Genomic DNA, 20,784 nt, shown 5'->3' on the forward strand with positions numbered 1-20,784 from the left:
ATTGGGATAGAAGATGCCTCATATTAGACTTTTCATTATTTGTTCTAATATTAGCTATTCTAGTCTCCCATAACCTGATACCCTCCAGGTGTTCCCTGCTAGAACTCACATAATTCTTGGCCATTGTCCATGCCGCTGCCCTTTTCCCAAGGCTTTCTCAACAGCAGACATTTCTCCTGTAAATAGCCCTATTATCAGTTTATGGATAGTAACTTTTGGCCAAGGTCATCCAGTGATCTTCGTGTCTGAATAGGATTTTAGAGCCAAGTCTTCCATGTCCTCTATCCATCCTGCACCCCACACTCAGGTTGTATAGAATATATACCATAACAGTCCCAGAGGTATCACAACTTGTAGATGCCACTCCAAGGAAGTTAAGATGCATTAAGCTGTATTAAGCTGCTGTATTTGCTACTGCTTTGGACCTCTGCTTTCCTCAGACCTGATAATCTTCCCCACTGCCATTCCCTTCTCCTTTTGTATCACATCTTTTTAGATTGTAAGCCTGAGGGCAGAGAACCATCTAATCAACTATTTGTAAACTGCTCTGAGAGCCTTTGTGGAAGACTCTCAGAGCGGAGTTTAAATAATCCAAATAAATAAATAAATATTGCTAGATTTTTAGATAGAACTTCTATGCATAATTTTGTAGAGTGTACTTTTCTCAGCCATGCCTTAACCTGTTTCTGCATGCATAACACAGTGTTCTAGGATGCTTCCCGTGGAATGTGCAATGGATCATTGTAGTGCTAATTGGGGGAAAAATAGATTGCACAAGCCATGCCAGCATTCATAAAATTTATAAGTTGATATAAAATACCAAGTGAGGTGATTAAAGTAAATTAAATACCTCAACACTACCGTTCTTGGGTTGTTTACTGCAAAGATGACATATATTTAGGAGAGATGCCATTAAAGTTTTAAAACTGAATAAAATGCCCACAGGTCTTTTGGCTTGTTCGTTTGTTTGTTTGCAAGCAGTATGAATCCCAGACATGATGCATCATTAACTTTTAGGGGCACTTATTACTAGCAACAAGAGACAAGTAGGCGAAAAGTAGCAAAATATTAGTAAGGCCTTTCCAAATAACAAAAAAAAAACCCCAAAAACCCCTCTTTGTAAGCCTAGATTACATCCACCTACTATATGTGTATAGACCCTTTTTTGCTGAATTCTTTTACCAAAACCTTTCTTCTTCACCAAAAAAAGAACTCCCCCCCAAAAAAAACAAACAAAAAAACCCACATAACTGAAAACTTTGACATTCTCTGGGATGACATTCTAAGAGACATAAGGGATTGTGACCTAAAAGGAATATTGGTAAGCCTTGTGCGTTGATGCCTCTTCCCCTTCAGATCCTGGCTTGGCACTGGCACTTACCTAAGAGTACCAGTTCCTGAGACAAGAAAGAGCACTTGGAAATGCTTCATAATTTTACAGTAAAAAAATTATATTAATTCAGTATTTTCTTTATTCTTAATATTTCTAATCTAGAGTCATTAAGTGAATCAACATCAGATAACATGCTCAAATAGGTAACATTTAATGAATAATTCATAAAATACAGTGTGATTAGATGGGAAGAGCACAACTGATTTTCCCCTGACAGAGTGAAAGACAAGTAAAACTTAATAACCACTAGCTCACAACAGCTCCTTTGGCTCAGGAATGATCAGCAATTACATCGAGCTATTCAGGAGTTTGAAGCAAAGTATAGATGGGTGTTTTATTTAGAATGTTTGCTTTTGAAATCTAATGATGGGAGCCTAGCAGCATTCTGTCTCTTATTCTTTCCTTGTACCAGTAATGTCTGGAATAACATTCAGTAGCAGGAAAAGGTAAAAATATGCCATTAAATGAGGAATTAAAGCATAAGAGGGATAATTACTGTGCCAAAAAACTGAGCAATTGATTTATCACATCCTTTTTACATTTCCTTGAGCCTGGGACATTTTAATTGTCCTAATCATAAACCTGAATTTGGTATGTAATTCCACTGTTGACATGTTTTTGGAGTGTCGGGATCTAGTATGTATGTACATGACTTAAATATTGCAAATGAAAATCACAGATCTTCACCCTCTTCGCCTAGGAATGGAAGATAGTAACTCTTTCGGGTTTGCAACAAACTGTAGTTTAACCTTTTGTCTAAAGATCTCAATGTACCACTTACATGGTAGGTTGCCCCTAGTGATTCATTGTGTAAAATGAGTGGCAGGTTCTAAGTATGTCTTAAGCCGCTAGACATTTACTTTGTCCTACAAAACTGTTTTGGAACCAACAGTCTTCTGACTTTACTTGTATACATTGTCGTGTAAGTCACTGAGACAGACTGATCCACAGAATCTAATGTTACTGAGAATTATAGCTTCTGGCCTTTGCAGTAGCAAATAGTAGTTTATACATTCCATTTGAAAGCACTGTCTATTGTCTCAGGAAGAATTGCTGGCTTTGTCTCCAGACAGCTGTAAGTTGTTTTGTGAGAAAGAAAGGTAACCATTGCAAGTCAGGGATGGTGAATGTGTGCCATGCTGATATTATTGTGCTGCAACCCCTGTAATCTTTAAACACTGACTTTCCTGGCTGGGATTAGTAGGCTTTTCAGGCCAGCAACATCTAAACTTGCTGTAGTTCAACAAAGTATAAATACAAAACCAGATGTTAACCTTATAGTTAATCAGAGTAGGAATACCACTTGAACGCATACATTTATAAGTAGTCCATGGTAAATGCTTGTGATGGTGTTGATGATGATTTCAACAAAATGAGAATAGATATGTAATAAATGTGGAATTTTATCCTAGATTTTCTTCATATGCTTAATGATACTTTCTCTACTGTAGGTATGTGGCAGCAATCTGTCATGTTTCATGTTTCTTACGTTCCTAGAAAGCCCAGCATAAAAAATAATCTGATTATTGATCTATGTCCTTTTCAACACATTAATAGTAGAATTATATGAAAGCTGGTTCTTTCTTTGACTAGAAGGATGCCATCCTTAACGGTCACTGATGAATACATGAACAAACCTGGATGCGGTGAGGTATAACAGGGATGAAGTAGAGAGAACAGGCCAAGTCTCTCATATCCAAAATTCTTGAGACCAGAAGTGTTTGGAATTTTAAGGTTTTCTGGATTTTAGAATATTTGCATACACATAATGAGATATCTTGGAGATGAGACCCAAGTCTAAACATGAAATTCATTTATGTTTCATATACATCTTATATACATGTAATTTGGTGCATGAAACAAAGTTTGTGTACACTACGTAGAGAGATCTTGTAGCACCTCTGAGACTAACTGAAATAAAGAAGTTGGCAGCATGAGCTTTCGTAGACTTCAGTCCACTTCATCAGATGCATTCAGTATACACTAGTTATAGCATCAAAGACCAGTCTCTTCCAGCAGGCTTACCCAGATGCCTTTTAAACTGTGAATTTTAAATGATTAATTTTAAATGTGGATTGTTTTAATATGTGTATGCCTTGTCCTTTTAAATTGTTTGTGTGTCCTTTTAAATTGATGTGCATTTTAACTGATATGTTTTAACTGTTATGGTATGTCTATTAATTCCCTGCCTCAACCCATGGGGAGAGGCGGGTAAGAAATTGATGCTGATGCTGAACCATCAGAAAGCAAAAGGTGTCACTATCTCAGCCACCCATGCAGACAGTTTTGGAATATTTTGGATTTTGGAATTCTGGGTAACGGAGAGTCAACTTGAAGTAAGATTCTGAGCAATTTCCTTGCTGAAGAAGTGCAGTATTCCTTGTGGTATAACTTGCTGTAATTTGCATCCATCCATTCCAGTTTATTTATGTCTAGTTTTCAAACTATTACAAAGCATAAAATCCATAAACAGCTGCAGGACTGCACAAGATAACACTGTCTTCAATTATTAAATATTTCAGAGGCAAACATTTTGCATAAGTCTTGCTGATCTTATCTTGGTAACTCCATAAAAATTATTAAGTTCTGAAGCATACATTTCCAAGAAGGATTGATTGGAAATGTATATCTATTAATTCCATATTGATTTCAAACACGGATGCTGCTACCATAACTGCATATTTTTATTCCTCTCCTCAAATTCTATTTTTCTTCTTTCTCACCTTTTAAAATTGAATAGATGAGATGTTTTGTTTTTACAACAACACCTGAATGTTGCTTCTCTTACAGCTTTTTGCCTGATTTTATCAGTGGGGACTTTGACTCTATTATGCCTGAAGTAAAGGACTATTATGCTGTCAAGGTAAGTGAGTTTTAAAAAAACACCCAACACTTCCCAGAATGCATATCTAACACTTCCTTTTGTTTTTACTAGCTGAGATCTTTGAGAAAAGATAATACCTTTTATAATTTGTTTTGAAACTGTGGTCTGAAGAAGGAATGCTGGATTCCTTTGAAACTTATACATTGCGGTTTACATGGGGAAATTAGTCTCTTGTCCTTTTGCTTATACTCACCCATAGATTCGTTCTGTCTTGTTTCTTCTTATTATTATTATTATTATTAACCTTTATTTATAAAACGCTGTAAATTTACACAGCGCTGTACATACAATCTTTTTAATTGGACGGTTCCCTGCCCTCAGGCTTACAATCTAGAAAGACACGACACAGAGGGAGTGGTGGTGGGGAAAGGGCATCTCTAGTAGGATAATACATATAAAATACATAGCAATACAAGAAATGATTCAATAAAACAGACAGGCTGTATTCATCTGTCATTGTTTCCATGGCCTTCCATGAGCACGTGTCTATTTGTAGTACACAGAAATGTGTGAAGCTTTTCGAGACATACTAGACTGTGTACTGTTCTTCAACCAGAGTGAAGAAATTAATTAGAGCAACAGGAACCAACTTGTTGTTTATCCATGATAAATCTGGGTTCCTGCAAAACCATGGTTGCTTGTGATATCCATACACATCTATCTACCTTCCTATCTATTTTTATCCAACTTTTTCTACCATTTTTTACCTTTTCTGCAAAACCCAAAGCATCTTTCAACTTATATTAAAACTGAATACAACAAAACATGTTTTCAGTGCTTTTACCTAAGCATTTAACATTTGTTTTTATCATTTAATTTGATTTGAAATAATAGTTGCTTGCTTTATTGAGCACTATTTTTACATGGCATGGTGGGATAAAAATTAAATTAATAAATAATGCTGCCATTTCTGTGGATAAAAGCCATAGTTCTATCTACATGAGGCCTTGACATTTGGCATGTTGTATTACCGAGGATACTGGGACATGATTCTGGGATTCCATGGAGTCACACAATTCAAGCTTTGTTTCCCAGCATTGCAAGAGAACACATGTGTCACATATTGCTGTCCTAAAAAGATATCACTGCCCCAAGCAACAGGTTAGGTTGCTTGTGCAGTCAGGCCACCTCTTCCAGGCATTCATTCATTCATTTAAAAGATTTATATACTGCCCTGCAGCAAAACCTCTAGGGTGATTTACTTACAGTGAGATGCAATTTATTTACATCTAGTGACGAAAAGGCTGAAAGCATTGTGGACTGAAATATTTGCATCTGAGTTATCTGAGAAATTCTGTATGTGATTGTTTATATTTAAATATTTGCCAAAGCACATTAAAACAAAATGACCATCTATGAGATTTGTTCAACAAATTGGTAATGGCTTTTCATTTCACTTCTCATTAAAATAAAGAAATCTTATGCAAGCTCAGCCAATGTGACTGGAAATAGTAAAACACCTTGCCTGATAGTATGCTATATATTATAAATTACTGTGGACCGTAGGAAAAAAAGGAGAAGAAAAAGGAGCATGCTAATGGATTAATTGAGAGTGGTGGTTTAGAACAGTTCACTTCATTTTACCTGAATAGGAGGTAATAAAATTAATTTTGTTCTGTGTCTATGAAACTTTTCTAAAAATCTGTTCAATCTTCTGAGCTCATTTCACAATGATCTTTTATACAGTTTAAACACAAAATGTTCCACATGCATATTAATAAATATATCACTTTAGTAAAGTTTAAATACAGAATCTTGCTTTTAAAACTGTTAGTTGATGGAACTCAGCATGTAGAATTACTGTCAGTTTGGAAAAGTTGAGGTCTCAAGGGGAGCATAGTATTTCACTAGTTAAAACAGGGATGGGGGAGCGTTCAGCTCTCCAAATGTTGTTGGACTGTAACTATATTGCTATATGCTCCATTAATTTTGTAGTATATAAAATAAACTGTTCTACAAAAAATCAAGTTTGCTGGTTTCATATTGTGATAATCCCTTTGTCATAATCTTGGACATATTTTATTTTATTTTTGATACTTTCGTGTTGGAGATTATTGCTGTTTGTGTTTAACTGTTGCATGGTGTTGTGGTTTGAACATTTTACTAAGACTCTGGAGATGAGAGGGTGGATCAGACTGGCAAGAAAAAGTGGCTGGAACCTGAATTTCCTGGAAGCAGGTCAAATCCCCACTGTCTGCATCGGCTGCTGTCAAGGTGGCCCAAATGCACACAGCATCAAGCCATGTGGCTGGGTAATATTTTTTTTGTCTCTCCCCCCCTCCCTCAACTATGCATGCACACTGTCTCACAAATACACCAGCAGTGACCGCTTTATATGCTGCTTTATGATTGGGGTTAGGATCGATTGCTTCTACATAATTACTCTGAATAAGGGAATTTATACGCAGGGTCAAGGATGCTCATTTTGGGGGCTAAATTGGAATATCCCAGGGTGTTTTTGCTCCAGTTTTTAGGCCTGGAGTGTAGCGTCAATCTGGTTTCTGCCTGCTTTTGAGATGTGTGTCCTCTAGTGGTTTGAAACGGCTTTATTTGGCCCATCTGTTTCACCCCAAGAGTTCGAATCCCAGTTCAGCCATGTAAACCCACTGGGTCACATTATCTCAACCTTAGAGAATGGCAATGACAAACCCTCTTTGAAGAAACTTACCAAGAAAATCCATGATAGGTAATATCCTAGGCATAAGTCGGAAACGAATTCAAAGCACACAACAGCAATGATACTTCTTACTTTTCAAAAATATTTCTTACTTTTCATATTCTTGATGAAAATACACTCAGCAAAACCATACCAACAAAAAGAAATACTCACAAGATTCTTCACTGTTTGTGGCCTTTTTAGGACAAATTAATAAGAAATAATTGATTTAAAGATTTGTCAAAAGATTTGTCCAGAACAACATCTTGAAGTGTAAATAGTGATCAAGAATTGCATATAATCATTCCTAGACGAACAGCACAGCAGGGAGAGAACTGCAGAAACAATTATTTCTTGCATGCAAGAATGATAAATGAAGATTTATATCCGTATTGCTACATACATGTTTGAGTGTGCAGACTAGTGTGGTTTCTTCATTATCTCCATGACCTCAAATTTATCATGGAATATCCTATCTCCAAACTCCATTTACTTATGAGGGGAAAAAGACAGCCCTCTGGTCTGAAGCCTAGAAACCCATTATCTCTTGAGTATTGCTCATGCAACAAATTGTCTGTGGTGATGAGTGAATCCAGGGGAACAAAGATGCTGGTACCTAAGTAGCCTCTGGCCCAAGTATTTTGGCACCTGGGAGTTGTGGCTTGAGAGCCCTCCAGTTTGCAGACCCTTTGGTGCTGAGGGAGTTTGGTGTCATGCTCATTGTCAGGTCTAGATTGTCAGGACCTTGCCTGTGCTGGACGAGATTACACTTCTCCTGAAATCTCAGCCTTGGATGTTTTCCTGGACTCAGCTCTGAGCCTGGATGCCCAGGTTTCAGCAGTGGTCAGGAGTGCATTCACACTGTTGAAACTAGTGCAGCAGCTGCGACTGTTTCTTGTGATGTCAGATCTAGTTATGGTGACATATGCCTTGATTACATCTCGTTTGGGCTATTGTAATGCACTCTATATGGAGCTGCCTTTGGAAACTGTTCAGAAACTACAGTAGGTCAAAAGCTCTGCAACTAGAATGCTGACCTGAGCCAGTTGTTGAAACAGTTCTGCTGGCCACTGTTTCTGGGCACAATTCAAAGTGCTGGTCATGACCCATAAAGCTCTGTATGGCTTAGGTCCAGAATATTTGAGAGACCATATCTCCTCTGATGAACCAGCCAGAGTCCTAAGATTTTCAGGAGAAGGCTTTATTTGAGTCCTACCAAGATCACCGGTTGACATAGACAGCCTTCTCAGTGGCTGCTCTCACCTTCTGGAATGCCTTCCACGGGAAGCTAGCCTGGCTCCCTCCCTGCTTGATTTTTGTCAGCAAGCCAAGACATTTTTATTTAGGCATTTATTCAGATATATAATTCATATAAGGGTGGGTTTTATGGAGCAGGTGGGTTTTATTGATGCTTTTAACTTTAGTATATTTTATGTGATTTCATAGTGTTCATAAATTATTTTGTTTTGAATTTCATTTAGATTTTTTTAATGTTTTTATCTATGAATCGCCTTGCAACCCACACATATTAAATAAATAAATAAAATAAATAAACCTTTTGAACAACTACATCCCATTAATAAACATGTTGCTTCCTCATTTAAGTATTCATTGCATCCAAAAATGGGGCCAAGAGAAACAACACGTTAGAATTAGAAAGATCAGACTAAAGGTTTGTAGAATCCAACTAATCTTAAGAATTAGGATGGAAAGGAAGCAGAGCTCAATGATCACTGATGAGGACACTCTCTGTACAACTGGAAAAAATAACAACATGAAGGAGAGCAGTGGTGAAGGGCCATTCTTGGAAGGCATGGCTGCCTGAACAGGAACATTTTTTTAAAAGAAGATGTAAAGATGTAAAGACAATTGTTTTGTGGGTATAAATACAGTCGCCCCTTGTAACTTGCGGATTTGGGACTTGCACCCTTGAATATCCACAGAGGGGCGACCTCTGCTATTTGCAATGGTACGTGTGCGCATGTGTGCACCCAAGGCTTGAATATGCACGTGCCTTTGTTTTCACGTGTCTGTGTGTTTGTGTCTGGAACGTATCCGCTGCAAAAACAGAGAGCCAACTATAATGCTAATGTGCCTTGCAGTGTTGTAAGGAATTTCAAGATAAGATATGCAAAGGTAAAGTGTTTAAAACATTCAAAAAGTGCTATATAAATACTAAGTATTATGGTGATTGCTGGTACTATTGTTGCAATGTAGAAAGAAATAAACCAAATCCAGGTATTTTTGAATGTTACAAACAAATAGGAACTTAAAGGTGACCAGTACTAGAAGATACAATAGTAATTTAAGTAGTTGGATGAACATTGACTACAAGGAGGACGACACAAAAGAAACAGTTTTGGTAAATCTAAAACAGTGGCAAACAGACACATCTATATGAGCAAGTCTAGCTATTTATGTGTAGTGTCTTGTTTTCTTCCTGTCCTGCAGATGTATCTAGAATGAACCATTGTTCCTGTTACAAAGCATCATAGGATGTTAGCTTTCAGTGCAGTAGATTTGCATAAGCTTTCAGGATGTTGTGTACCCAATTATAAGATATAAAATGGCATTGCTTATAAAAACACTATTGCTACTTGAAAAATATAATATTTCCACACTTTTAAGTTCACTTGGAGACTCAATTATCATGGCTATCAGTTCCATTGCCGCTATAATAAATACATTAGCACTAAGGTAGCACTGTCATTAATATTCCTCTCTTCAAATCACCAAAGATACTCAGTGAATATAAATTGCTGTTGAATTTTTAAATCAACTAGATTTTTATTCAAATGTCAGTGAGCTTACATGAAAATTATATAGCAACTACTTCAAGACTTTTGATATAGTATCAGCCAATTGACAAGTAGTATGCAGAATAAGTGGTATACATTCAATTTTTCTTGATTTCTGTTTATCTCTCCTGGTTGTTATATGAAGCAATGGACTAAAAAGTTCAAGTAGCTTAAGTGTGAAGGTTAATGAGGCATTGATTAGTTGTTTGGCTATCAGTGAAATGTACAGTGGATGTACTAGAGTTTTCCATTGTCAGAATTTCCAGAGGAATACCTGTGTCCGTTGCAGCAGAAAAGAAACAAACAAATAACTAAAAAAGAGTATTCTAGCATTTTAAACTCTAAAAAACTATTCTGTTAGTGTTATATAGGTGGTGGTCTGATGACTACATTTAAATGGCCCTAAAAGACAACAATGCTTGATAAGGCAGAAGGTTGTCGAAAAAGAGGAATGCCAGGTTATAGGTGGATAGATTCAATCAAACAAGCTATGCACCTGAATTTGCAAAGCATGAACTGAGCTGTTGATGGCTGGGGTTCTTGGAGTTTTCTTATTCATAGGGTCACTACAAGTCAATGTCAACTTGATAGCAGTCAACAACAACAAAAATGTGATCCATTGATCTTTGCCCTTAAAAAGGTTGTTCAGATGAAGCCTGGGGCTAAAAAGAGAAAAGTGTGGCCCAGCAGTCATCCCTCTTGTGCTGAGGCCTCCCTACAAGCCAGGATAACCAGGATGCTATGACTGATTTTTTTAAAAGAAAGAAAACACAGAAACAATTTAAAAACAGCCTGTTGAAGAAAAGAAGACCACAAGATACTTCGTACCTTGGGATTTCACTGGGGAAAATGCATTTGAGAAAAAACGCATATTTTTCTTGGCAAAGACAACATTTCTGCTCAAGAATCAGTGGTGTTTGTATGTGTATGCATGCATGTGTATAATGATGCTGGAGGCTGGGCCAGCACTATCCATTCAAGCATCCAGGTGGGTCTCTTTTAAAACTAAATATTGACCAGGATTTTAAGGGCTTTAATTTTTATTCCCCACTCACCACTGTTTTTCTGGGGTTTTTTTGGAGGGGGGGAAGTGTGATATAATTATCATCTTTACAACTTTTTTAATTCTGCTTTTCTTACTTTCCTATCTCAAAATATCTCTTTTCGGTTGTCAGATTTTTTTAAAATAAAAATATCATCAAGTCTTCTGCCACACTGCAGATGTAAAGCAGTTTGACACTACTTCATGACTCGATGCTATGGAGTTCTGAGGTTTGCAGTTTTGTGAGATATTTAGCCTTCCTTATGAGAGAGCTCTGGAGCCACAACAAAGTTACAAATCCCAGAATTCCATACCATTGAACCATGGCAGTTAAAGTGTCAAACTGATTTATTTTTTTACATTGTGGTAGATACACATCAAGAGGAAGAACAAAATGTTCTGTATTTTAAAAAATTCTTTCAAGATCTTTCTTACAGTTTATTGAGAAAATACTGGGTTTCATCCTGATTTGGAGTAAATTCATATGACTAAATAAATAATGTATCTTGTAGTTTGGAATCTATCTTTTTACCTTCCAAAAATTCACAGTACTGAAAACCGCTCCACAAATAATAATAATCTAAAAACACTTTAGTTCCCTAAACTCTCCTGCCCAATTTTATATTACTTTCTAATTATAACTATAGAATTTTTTTAAAAAATCAGCTATGGAATCATTTAGTTCAGATTAATACACCTTTCTTTTACATTCAAAATAGTAACAACAAGAAAAAAGAAAGAAAATAGGACTTCAGTAGACTGTTGGTACACATTTCACACTGTCAGTTCCTCATTTGCTGTGAATAAATGCTCTCTCCTGCCCCACAAAAGTACTTTATAGAAATGAGCATTAGGTTCTTAATGGTACAGGGATCACAGAGTGAGATACTTCATCCATGTGCTCTAGTGCTAGGATCACAACATGCTTCTTTGTGCTATGTGCAGTGTGCTCAAGAATGGACCATCTGGTAGCTGATGGAAAGCAGGAACAACCCTTTATGCTTCATTCTAAAGTCTCTGAAAGCCATTTCCAAGAAACATGGTGCTGCTTGAATGCAGAAGGACTTTTGAGGGGTAGTTAGGGCTGAATAAATATATCACTGCCATTTTTGGTCGTAGGGTACATTGTTTTATCATTTTCATTTTTAATTTTCACTAAATGTTTTATACTACCTTAAAAGGGGCTAATTCAACTCCCGTTCACGTTCAGACGTAATATTTCATTTTGCCTTTTAAAAAACTTCTTTGCACACATTTTCTTAAACTTTTTAAATTTATTCATGTTAGCCTTTTTCCAAAGTATAAGTCACTTTATTTTTATTGCCAATATACTGTTGCAAGTAAGACATCAGATAGAATTACAAGAAATTAAATTATCTTTCTAATATTAGAAAAAGCAATTAAAATATATAAAACACAAGCAAATAAAAATTACACTAAAATTTGTTTTGAACACCCCTCCCCCTAATTCAGAGTACTGTATTAGATCTTTTGTTGATAGCAGTCACCAGCATTTTGGGAGCCTTTTCAAGAGGCTCAAGCAAAAGCAAACTGCCTTGTATATTCTTGACTTTTGTTATGTGTCATTTCTGATTTATGGTGATAATAAGGTAAACCTGCCAGAAAGTTTTCTTGGCAGAATTTGTTCAGAGGGGGATTGCCTATGCCCTTGGTTTCCTCTGAGGCTGAGAAAGTGTGGGTTTCCATGGCTGTGTGGGGATTAAAACTCTGACCTCCCAGTGTCTTATTCCAACACCACACTGGCTGATAAATATAACATAGGTGCAGTACAGACTGCCCCAGAAGGGGCAGTCTGCAGGCACCCATTTTAACTCCGGAAGGGCGCCACAGCCACTAGACCACACGATGTCCCTCCTGAGTAAAAAGAACCTGTTTTTTCTGAGTTCTTTTAGCGGCGCCCAGTTTACATCACGAATATGCCAATGGTGCACAGACGCAACACAACATGTGGACGCTATGAGTCCGTTACGTGAAAATAGCAGCGGGCGTGTGGACGGAACGCTGCCATCAGGCTGCCGCCATTACATACTAAGGTTCCGCACCATGCAGTTGCTGCGCTGTCTGGAACCCTAGTATCACTACCACCACACCCCTTTTGGCCCATCTGTCTCGGGCCATAGTCGGCTATTTCTTTTTCCAACAAAAATGTCAGCTCAGCTGCCTTTCCCCCCATCTCTGAACTGCTTGTTTCTGTTGTCAAGTGAATGCAAATTACTAAATGATGTTTGATACAATTTACGAGGTCAGCAAATACTGGTTTTGGAGAGAGTTTTTCTATATGAAGACAAGGTGAGCTGTATACTTGAACATTTGGCAACATGAATCAAACAAAGGCCTGTTACAGATTGCCAAAATAAAGCTGCTTCGGGTCTCTTTGGAGGTATGCTATTTAAATGATGCATGGGTCCTAAGAGTCCGGAGGTTGCGCCAAAGCCACACTCCATTCCTAAGCACCGGAGTGCAGCTTTTGGTGCAGCTTCTGGATTCTTAGGGTGCATGCATCATTTAAATAGCATACCTCCAAAGAGACCCGAAGCAGCTTTATTTTGGCAGTCTGTAACAGGCCAAAGTTTCATTACTACAACAAAACAAATAATCATTTCTGGTCACTCTGTAGAACATAGCTTCTGGAATGTCTTGCCCTTAGGGTTGAGTAGTGAATTCCTGAAATAGAACTAATGCTCTTTTCACTCAATCTAACATACCAATTTGCATCCCAGGTCTCAGGCACCTCGCATTGTATCAGTACTGCCTTTTTTATTTGAAGAGGTTCAGACATGAACTAATTCCATTCAATTTCTCTATTCAGATTAAGTTGTCACTGTATGAAATATTGCGTATAGGCAATTTGCTTTCATTGTAATGCATTCTAATGTTCTAGGCACCTTCTGTATCACAAACTGTCAGAAAAAGTAAATGCCGTTAAAAAGAGGAAAGAAAGAAAGTTTTCCTTTGTCGGCCACATTTTTAAGTTGCAAAAGTGGGAAAAGGGATATTTTTTTCAAGTTACTTGGGGTGCAAGATGAATTCTCAAAACTTCTGAGGTTGGCAGGGGAGGAGCTTACTAGGAAAGCAGCAGAAGCATTGGCTTTTTTTTTCCTTGATAAAGTTATTTCTTACACTTTGCTGCTCCATCGCTGAAAACAATGTCAGAGAGCTACAGTTGCCCACCTGTGGGAGTTGTTATCTTCTCCATTGCCCCATTTTTCTAGAATGTAGTTACTGCCTGGTTAGGTTTCCTCCTATGCTGTATTTGCTGGAGGGATGGGAATGATGCCCTACTGACTGATTCCAGAGGAAACATTGCATGTGCTTTAATGACTACAACAAAGCATTTGACTGCATAGATCATAAAAAGCTATAGAATGCTCTCAAAGAAATGGAAGTGCCACTACACCTTAATTGTCCTCCTAACTAAGCTACGAGAAGCTGCTGTCAGAACAGAAAATGGAGAAACCAAATGGCTCCCAATTGGCAAAGGGGTCAGGAAAGGCCACATACTATCATCCTATCTAATTCTATCACCCTATCTATTTAACCAGTATGCAGAAAATATCATAGACAGAGCAGGTTTAGACTCGAAGGAAGGAGGAGTGAAGATCAGATGAAGAAACATTAACAGCCTAAGATATGCAGACAACACAGTACTGCTAGCAGAAACCAACTAAGACCTGGAACGATTACTGATGAACATCAAGAAAGAAAGTGCCAAGGTAAGGTTAATGCTGAAAGAAAACAAAAATAATGACCATGGAAGATCTACGAGAATTCATTCTAGATGATAATGAAATTGAAATAGTCAAGGAATTCCCATATCTTGGATCAAATATTGATCAAAATGGAGACTGCAGTTAAGAAATGAGAAGAACGGGAAAGGGAAGAGCTGCTATGAAGGAACACAAAAGTGAAGATCACCCAAGCCATTACATTCCCCATTACCAGATACAGATCTGAGAGCTGGACAGTGAACAAAACTTGATAGGAAGAAAATCAACTCATTTGAGATGTGGTGCCAGAGTAAAGTGATGAGAATACCAAGCCAAGCATTCCCTGGAAGCCAGGACGACTAAATTGAGGTTGTTGTACTTTGGCCACATCCTGACAAGGCAGGGACCATTAGAAAAGACAATGATGATAGGAAAGAGGACAGTAGAAAGAGAGGAAGACCATATGACAGATGGTGGGATTCAATAAGAGAGACCACAGACCTGAGCCTTCAGGACTGGAGCAGAGTTCTGGAAGACAAGGGGTCTTGCATATGTCTCATCCACAGAGTCACCATGAGTTGAGGTCAACTCAAGGGCAGTTAAAAACAATGACAGTGATGTTTGTGTATTATTGCTAATTGATGAGATCTGAGCATTTGCAATGTTGAAAGTGTGTGAAAATGTCCTCAGAGCAGTAGGTTTGTCACTGAAATCAGCAGACCTAAGACTTTTGCTAAATCCATTATATCTGCTGTTTTATAGCACTTGGGGTGGAACAGATGGGCAAGAAGGAGTGCCTAGAAAAGCCCCCCCAGCCCGATAATCCCAGGGCCATGGCACACACATGCCGCGACGCCAAGGGCGCCTCCTCCCAATGCTCCAAACAGGGGTGGAAAAAATCAGCTCCTTTTTGGGCTGGATCTGGGCTGCCTTCGGTAGCCCCAGCACAACCCTGAGGCAGCTTTGGGGCATGTATCATGTAAATGACATGCCCCCCAGACCATCCAGAAGCCCGTCTGTTTCAGGCCTTAGTTTCCTTATTGCAGTGAGTATTTTTTATTTTATTTTTTCTCTTTTGTCAAGAATTGACCTTACCATTTCATGTGTCTTCCTGCTACTACATGTGTCAGGCATTTTGTTAACTAACAGTAACTTGATTGTGTGGCTATTGCCCATGTTCTCTAGAGTCTTAGTCTAATGTTTAACTAGACTGTTTTAATTATTATTGATTTTTTTTATTGTAAAGTTTTTAAAGTGTTTTTATCTTGTGAGCCACTTTGGGTCCCTTTCTGGAGAAAGGCAGCATAACAATGATATGAATGAATGAATGAATGCTCTTAGATTTTGGGGTAAAACTGAAGTAATCAAATTCCAAAGATCCATTTAATTGGAATCCTTAAATATTTGATTATTTAGTGGCTATATATTGTTAGGTATATAACAAATAGTTTCATCTGCTTTTTTCACCTTTTTAGCAACCATGTCTTTGTACCATTATTGTAAGTTACCCGAATTTTAAATTTGGTTATACTTAAGAATTATATTCTTGTTTGAACCCTGGACCTTGTATTTACCAAAAAGATTCAACAGAGTCTCTCTGCATGTTGTTCAGTGTGACTCCAAAACTACAATGCATCACACCAGTTTCACAGTTTCATTGGATCATTCCATTGTTTGCTTCCCACAGCTATTCTAAATGGTTCATCTGTCTCCCAGCATTCTGAGCATGAGCCTAATACAGCACACCTCCTTGTTGTATTTGGCTTCTCTGTTCTGTAGGCCTTCCCACAGATTTTGAATCTACAAATTCAACATGACAGACTTTTCTCTTTTAGCTTGCCTTTTTTTCACTTTAACAGGACCTATTTCTAAAGCGTTTCCCTTCACTTTTTCTCTTTAGTTCCTTTATTAACCACTTTTCTTTCTAGTATCCTAGTACTAAAACCTCTTTAGTATCCTTCATTTTCTTATTAAAATTTTTGTTTTTTGTCATTTTGACATAGAATCATAGAGTTGGAAGAGAACACAAGGGCCGTCCAGTCCAACCCCCTGCCATGCAGGAACTCTCAATCAAAGCATCCCCGACAGATGGCCATCCAGTCTCTGTTTAAAGACCTCCAGGGAAGGAGACTCCACTACGCTCTGAGGGAGTGTGTTCTATTGTCGAACAGGTCTTACTGTCAGGAAGTTCCTCCTAATGTTGAGGTGGAATCTCTTTTCCTATAGCTTGCATCCATTGTTCTGGGTCCTGTTCTCTGGAGCAGCAGAAAACAAGCTTGCTCCCTCCTCAATATGACAGCCCTTCAAATATTTAAACAGGGCTATCATATCACCTCTTAACCTTCTCTTCTCCAGCCTAAGCAACCCCAGCTCCTTAAGTTGTTCCTCATAGGACATGGTTTCCAGACCCTTCACCATTTTTTTCCAGGGCAATCTCTATCCTCCCCCCCAAAAAATTGCTGCAGACACTTCAACTAGCTCTTCTTATTCACTATCACTGGGGGGAAACATTTGTCTTGGTAATAGTTTGGTTCATCATTCAGAGGCTTGCAGACTGATAACTAAATTAACAGATACCTTTTCTTTTTCTACATTTTGCTCAGAGTAATTGGGCAACAGTCAAATGATCATTAAACAGGGGTCCTCCCTGTTAGTTCCCTTTCTTTTCTAAAACCACAGTTCCAAATCAACTCTGTGATCTAATTCTATACCATTTCTTTTCCGGTCCCTCTGTCCCCTGTGAAGCCATAATAATTATTACTTTACTTATGAGTTAGAAGAGAAAATGAAATTAGAAAGGATAGAGAAAGAAGGAATAAATAGGTGCGGGAAATGAAAAGAGATACGCTGAAATGCTTCTAGATGGCAAGGCATGATTTTAAAAACTGAAAATAGTCATAGCTTAGATAGAAAAGAACTTTGGACTCCTGCCTGGGAATGCTGGTGCAAGGAATGACCCACTTGCAAGTGGAGTGCTCCTCTGCACCAGCCCTAGAATAATTGGTTTATTTAAGAATGGAATCATCTATTTGAATGGGATGTTAACAAATAACATGGGTAGATCCAGTGGAACTAACCTGATACAACAAAAATCTCTGTTGAATTATATATGTGGCATTTTTATAGAGGGTTTTTTTTATCTTGTATCTTTGTAACCATATTTTATTCTTCTATATGCAATCTGTTTTAATATTGCAATAATTTAATTCTGTTTTACTGTAACATTTTTCTATGTTTTTAATTGTACTGTTTTTTATCTTGCAAGTCGCTCTAAGTCCCAGTTTTGGGGAAAGGGTGGGAAATTCATCATCTTTATTGAATTATAGTTGTGAAAATCACTCTCAGTCAGTTTCCATTCCACATTGCAAAAATAGGTATTCAGGATGGTAGTTCTCATAGGCTTGTAGTAAACACAAAAGAAGCATAAATACAAATACAGGTTGGTCAGTAAAAATGATTTATGTATGTTGGAACAAACTTGAGAGCAAGTGCTCATTTAGTTAACACCTTTGACATAGTATCATGTCACTAGAAGTCTCCATTTTGTGCCTAAAACATTGCTCTCATGTTTATATACTTGAGCTGGCATTAAATGTTAAAATAAAAATATAGTTGTATTATGTTTCATGTATTCTTCCTACCAAATGGAATTTAAATGAAATGAGTCTCCAAATGAAGATACAACAGTGACAAGAGAGAACTATATTTTCCCTTGTCCTTTGAGACAGTAATAAAACAAGCATTGCAGGCAATGAGGGAACACAAAGAGACTTTGTGCTTTAAACTGATGTGTTGTAACACATTTTCTAGTGGAAAAAATAAATATGTTTAAATGTTAGAAAAGGGTTCACAGAGCTTTGTTTTCAGTCATCATGAAGGAACAAGATTGTTATGGCACTCAGTTCTGGATATTTTGAGAAAACATTTTTGACAAGCTTCAATAGTTGTCATCTTCTTGTGTAGGACCTAGCAGATTTAGCAGCATACACACTATCCTAAGTCTTGTGAGAATTGGAATGCCCCATGATTTCTTTTAATTTCAAGCATGGGTTCAGCTTAATCAGAATGCCAGGTAAATCTTATGTTAGTTCCTCAAATAAGGCAACTTTTTTTCATTCAAGTCAGCTTGACTCATTGAACCTATGGAACTTGCTCTGCTCGAAAGAATATATGCTGGCCTAGGCTGAAATCTATACAAGTTATTAAGAGAATTACTCTCAACTGGACATGCCTAGAACTGCACAATTAATTTCTCTAAACTAATTACATAGGGTGAAAGTTGTTGAAATCCTGGTGAAAGCAATAATTTAAGAAGTTTCCCCAGGATTTCAACAACCTCCACCCTACCTGAGCCTGGAACAATCCGCACAACAAATTCACTTTCTTAGCACCACTGTGCAACTACACAATGGACTTCTAAGCACCACACTCTATCAAACCCACCCCAATAATCTACTGCAAGACAGAGCAAAAACACAAAATGACAGAACACCCCTAGTGATAATTTACAATCCCCAGCTGAGACCACAAAAACATCATCAATGAGTTACAATCAATTCTGGAGAATAACATAGACCTCTCACAAGCTCTGGGAGACAGGCCTATATTGGCTCACACACAGCCTCCAACCTTTAAACAGCTACTCACTTATAGCAGGACACACAACATGGATGATAATTTGAGGACAGGACCCAGCCACAAACCCAGAACCCAACATTAAGGCTGGCCTGGGGACAGAGTTGGGGCATGGCATCCATACAACACGCACTCCAACTCTGCCCCCATGGCAGCATGACGCTGCATGCTACACCACACAGATGCAGTGTCACAGCACTCCTCTGCCACTGCGTTTAGATAATGCAGCGCCAAAGGAGCACCCACACAAAAAGGAGTAGCCCCGATCTGGCGAAGATGGAGGTGGCTGCAGGCCGTCCCTTAGGGATGGTCTGCACAGCCCCCAAGTCTCCATAGCTATTGTGGAATCAATACTACACAGAACAATAACATCACCCACAACATCAGAGGTACATTGACTTGTTCTTCATCTTATGTGATATATGTCATCCCATGTCAGCAATGGACATGGGGCTCTCCATTGGACAAACAGGATCCAGAACAATGGATGCAAGCTCCAGGAAAAGAGATTCCAGCTCAACATTAGGAGGAACTTCCTGACAGTAAGGGCTGTTCGACATTGGAACACACTCCCTTGGAGTGTAGTGGAATCTCCCTCCTTGGAGGTCTTTAAACAGAGGTTGGATGGCCATCTGTTGGGGATGCTTTGATTGAGAGTTCCTGCATGGCAGGAGATTGGACTGAGTGGCCCTTGTGGTCTCTTCCAACTCTATTATTTTATGATTCTATGATCAAGGACATAGCCAGGATTTTGGGAAGGGGGGTCCAGACTAAGTGCCACCATTATAATGGAGCTTGAGCGCAGCAGTGCGGCAGCACACACCATTCATTGTATCTAACGGAAGGGAGGGCCTGGACCACATGGATCCCCCCCCCCTTTGGCTATGTCCCTGCTATGTTTCTACACTCTACACAAATCTGGCCTTAAAAATGATAGTACCCACAAACAGTTGCAGAACATTTCAGTCTTCCTTGACATATAGTAGGGGATTGAACAAGAAAATTACAAAAGAAGACTAGTAAAACAAACAGCTGAATTAAATTATACTTACAAATTCCATTACATTAGCAAAGGTACCAATAACGACAATGGCTTCATGGCATGCTAATATTAATATAAGAGTTCTCCCTACAGTAACAAAAGGAATCTTCTCATTGAGAGGAAATGACTTTTGACATGCAGATTTATCGCTTTCACACATCAGCACTAGCTGACCACTATAAAGACCTGAAAGATCTGTATTGCCTTATGTGACCTTTTGAAAATTTAGGGCAAGAATCATGCTTTGAATCCTCCTAAATATTATTACATTCCGTCCCACTCCCACAATTGTGTGAATATGTTTTATACCTGAGCATTTGATATAACTCAGTGTTTCATCCAAAGAAGTGGATTTATATCCATGAAAGCTTATGCAGAAACAAAAACTAGTTAGTCTTAAAGCTGCTCCCTCCCTCCTTTTTATGCTGCAAGAGACTAACATGGCTACTTCTTTGAAAAATATAAATGAGGATTATGGAAGCTGATATGATAAAAGAAAACATGGTTAAGCATTCTCAAACCTTTGGGTACCCAACTGAGTTAGAGCAATGGGAATTAACATGGAATAAGGATATTAAGATATACAGCATGTCAGAACCTAAGTGA

General features: G+C 38.1%; 1 protein-coding gene across 5 annotated transcripts in view; it reads left to right on the top strand.

The window, feature by feature from the left end:
- Window positions 1-20,784, top strand: part of TPK1 (thiamin pyrophosphokinase 1) — a 388,541-nt gene that overhangs the window by 184,482 nt on the left and 183,275 nt on the right. For all 5 annotated transcript variants that reach the window (XM_089532522.1, XM_089532521.1, XM_089532523.1 and 2 more), the window contains one exon: window positions 4,184-4,256. In XM_089532522.1, the coding sequence (XP_089388648.1) occupies window positions 4,184-4,256 (73 nt within the window). The remainder of the gene's footprint in view (window positions 1-4,183; window positions 4,257-20,784) is intronic.

The sequence above is a fragment of the Sceloporus occidentalis genome, unplaced genomic scaffold (genome assembly GCF_023333645.1).
Source record: "Sceloporus occidentalis isolate IW3139 unplaced genomic scaffold, rSceOcc1.0.p SCAF_7, whole genome shotgun sequence".
Taxonomy (NCBI): Eukaryota; Metazoa; Chordata; class Lepidosauria; order Squamata; family Phrynosomatidae; genus Sceloporus; species Sceloporus occidentalis.